General features: G+C 46.2%; 1 protein-coding gene across 5 annotated transcripts in view; it reads left to right on the top strand.

Annotated features, from left to right (window-relative positions):
* Positions 1-3,026, top strand: part of syt5a (synaptotagmin Va) — a 6,233-nt gene extending 3,207 nt beyond the window's left edge. For all 5 annotated transcript variants that reach the window (XM_034592949.1, XM_034592950.1, XM_034592952.1 and 2 more), the window contains 7 exons: positions 280-461; positions 656-742; positions 874-1,041; positions 1,135-1,302; positions 1,899-2,016; positions 2,117-2,250; positions 2,553-3,026. In XM_034592949.1, coding sequence (XP_034448840.1) covers positions 280-461; positions 656-742; positions 874-1,041; positions 1,135-1,302; positions 1,899-2,016; positions 2,117-2,250; positions 2,553-2,762 — 1,067 coding nt within the window. In that variant the 3' untranslated portion in view covers positions 2,763-3,026. The remainder of the gene's footprint in view (positions 1-279; positions 462-655; positions 743-873; positions 1,042-1,134; positions 1,303-1,898; positions 2,017-2,116; positions 2,251-2,552) is intronic.

Raw genomic sequence — 3,026 nt, forward strand, 5'->3', positions numbered from 1 at the left:
TTTCAAAGGCAAACACTGACAAGGCAACTTCTCACAAAACCTTGTGAACTCTTGTATTTTAAAAAGCCAAATAATGTCCAGCATGATATAAATGATTTTTCTTATCCAACAGTTTAAAATGATTAAACAAGACAAGTTCTCAGTCAACGTGGCGACAATCCTTTTCTCAGAAATTCCTCACAAGTCTAATTCAGTAGTGAAATAAAACCTGTTCACCCGTATCAACGCTGTTTTCTATCACCAACCGGCCTCTCTCCTTCACCCCCCCACTTTCTCCAGTGCCCATGTGGGCAGTGGGAGCCATCGTGGTCGTGGTCCTCGCCCTCATCGCCTGCATGGGATTCTGCATCTACAGGAAGTGCTTCAACAAGGGCAGCAAGCCCAAGAAGGTCCGCGAGAGGAAGGGAGGACGAGGGCGCAGAAAGAAGGATAAGGACGGAGAGGAGGGCGATGAGAAGAAGGTGAGGAAGGTCGAGGGGTAGTCGCTACCACCGGTGTGTCTGCAGAAGACGTCCTGAGAGTTTATATCGTTTAACTTTTTCAACTGACGCTCCAAGACTCGATGTTGGTTCCTTTGAACGGAATATATTTGCCGTATATTAAGAATCACAATGCTTCTTAAAGACATAATGTCTTGTGACTGTGTGTCTTCTAGGAAGGAGAAGAAGGAAAGGAAGAAGAGGAGAAGGAGTCCCTTGGTAAACTGGAGTACTCACTGGACTATAACTTCAGTGATAACCAGGTACACGTGCACACAGCTCAACGCCGTATTAAAAGCGTGTGTTACTTTGGATTTGATAAACGGGACCCTTCAGTTTTTCACCCACTCTTCTCCTCTTCCTCCTCCTCCTCCTCCTCCTCCTCCTCCTCCAGTTGATCGTGGGCATCCTCCAGGCACAGGACCTCCCTGCTATGGACATCGGGGGGACCTCAGACCCCTACGTCAAAGTCTACATGCTGCCCGACAAGAAGAAGAAGTTTGAGACCAAAGTTCAGCGCAAGAACCTGTGTCCAGTCTTCAACGAGACCTTCTCCTTCAAGGTGCGTAGACATCGATACCAAATGATTCCATTATTTATCTTTGAGGCCTGGAGAAGCTTCAGATTTAACGTTTGATGATTCCGTCCTCTGCAGATTCCCTACACTGAGCTGGGTGGTCAGACTCTGGTGCTCCAGGTTTTTGACTTTGACCGTTTTGGTAAACATGACAACATTGGCGAGATCAAGATCCCCATGAACAGCATTGACATGGCACAGCCGATCCACGAATGGAAATATCTGGTCGGAGGAGAGAAAGAGGAGGTACATGCGTGTTTTATTATGTCATCAACTAAAGTATATGATGAATGTCACAGTCGTTAATCTCAGAAATGTAATGAGGACGTGTTGGACCTCGTTAGAACGGGAAGAAGCTCAAGATTCAAAGCTACTTCGTCCCGACAACACAAGCTGCAATTCAAATGAAAAACTCATAGAACCATCTGCCAAGTTTTATTTTAGTCCATAAGCCTGAAGAAGCTACTCAATGTCTGATGATTCCTGAAAGTCTCCAAGTTATTTTTTTTTTTTATTTCCAGGGTAACGCTTAGCCTGTGATTTCGGTCCCGCCCACATTTTTACAATTATGTCTTTGCTTGCTCGTGGTTGGCCAATGAGGTTGTTGACATATATTTGAATCAAGTTTTTTAAACGGACAAATCTATTAATTTATGTTCCATCGTCATTTACTCAGATCCAGTAACATCTACACTGATGCAGACATCTTACAAGTGTTTATACAGAGACCAGGATTATTCATTTACACTCTGTAGTTGCAGAGATTCATTTTCGAGCAGGGGCCAGATTTCCAACATCTGAAGTAACCAAAGCACGTCTCTGAATCTGTTTCTCCCTGACAGATAGAGAAGCTGGGCGACATCTGTATTTCCCTTCGTTACGTCCCCACCGCCGGGAAGTTAACAGTCAACATCATGGAAGCCAAGAACCTGAAGAAGATGGACGTTGGAGGCCTGTCAGGTGAACGCAGCACACTTTTCCAACAGGCATCAGTCCACTGAAGATCTTTCTCTGCTGCCTGGTCTGATCGACCGTCTGACGGCATGTCGCTCTGTCTCAGATCCCTTCGTCAAGGTGGTGCTGCAGCACAACGGGAAACGACTGAAGAAGAAGAAGACGTCCGTCAAGCAGAACACTCTGAATCCTTACTTCAACGAGAGCTTCAGCTTCGAGATCCCGTTCTCCCAGATCCAGGTTTGACTCTCACAACACAGTGTCAGCTGGGCCCTCGTGAGTTCAGCTGAAACAGGAAGTTATGTTTTCACTTCTGTTTTCAATTGTTTCTTTGAAAGCAAGATTATGCAAAAACTACAGATTACCACGAAACATGGTGGAACGAAGTTATGGTTCAGGGAAATCTTGCACGTTTTGGTTTCATGGGAACCGGCATCTTTTCATCTGACTTGTGGCAAGAAACAGGAAGTACTTTCCCAAAGTTGCTAAATATTCTCCTGCTCTAACTCCAGTGTCGTCTTCTCTGCCGTCTCCACACGCAGAAACTCCAGGTGGTGATCACCGTGTACGACTACGACAAGCTGGGCAGCAACGACGCCATCGGCAAGTGCTGGATCGGCTACGGCGCCTCGGGCGTCGGCCTGCGCCACTGGTCGGACATGCTGGCCAATCCCAGGCGTCCTGTGGCCCAGTGGCACACGCTGCAAACTGAGGAGGAGGTGGACGCTGCTCTGAAGGCCCCCATTCGCTAAACACACACACACCAACATCTGCAGAGGAGCCGTGTTCTTTCATCTGCAACCAAACATCTGGAGAGTTTTATGAAATGATCTGTAATCTTTCACACCTACATTGATTTTGTGATCTCTTTGTATGACTGTGTGTGTGTGTGTGTGTGTGTGTGTGTGCTTTATATTTGACTGAATGCATGAATCAGATTCATACAAACTAACACACGTGTGTGCTCTGGCTTCTGAACACTCAAACTACACATTGACACTGAACGATAAGTATGA

The sequence above is a fragment of the Hippoglossus hippoglossus genome, chromosome 8 (genome assembly GCF_009819705.1).
Source record: "Hippoglossus hippoglossus isolate fHipHip1 chromosome 8, fHipHip1.pri, whole genome shotgun sequence".
Lineage (NCBI taxonomy): Eukaryota > Metazoa > Chordata > Actinopteri > Pleuronectiformes > Pleuronectidae > Hippoglossus > Hippoglossus hippoglossus.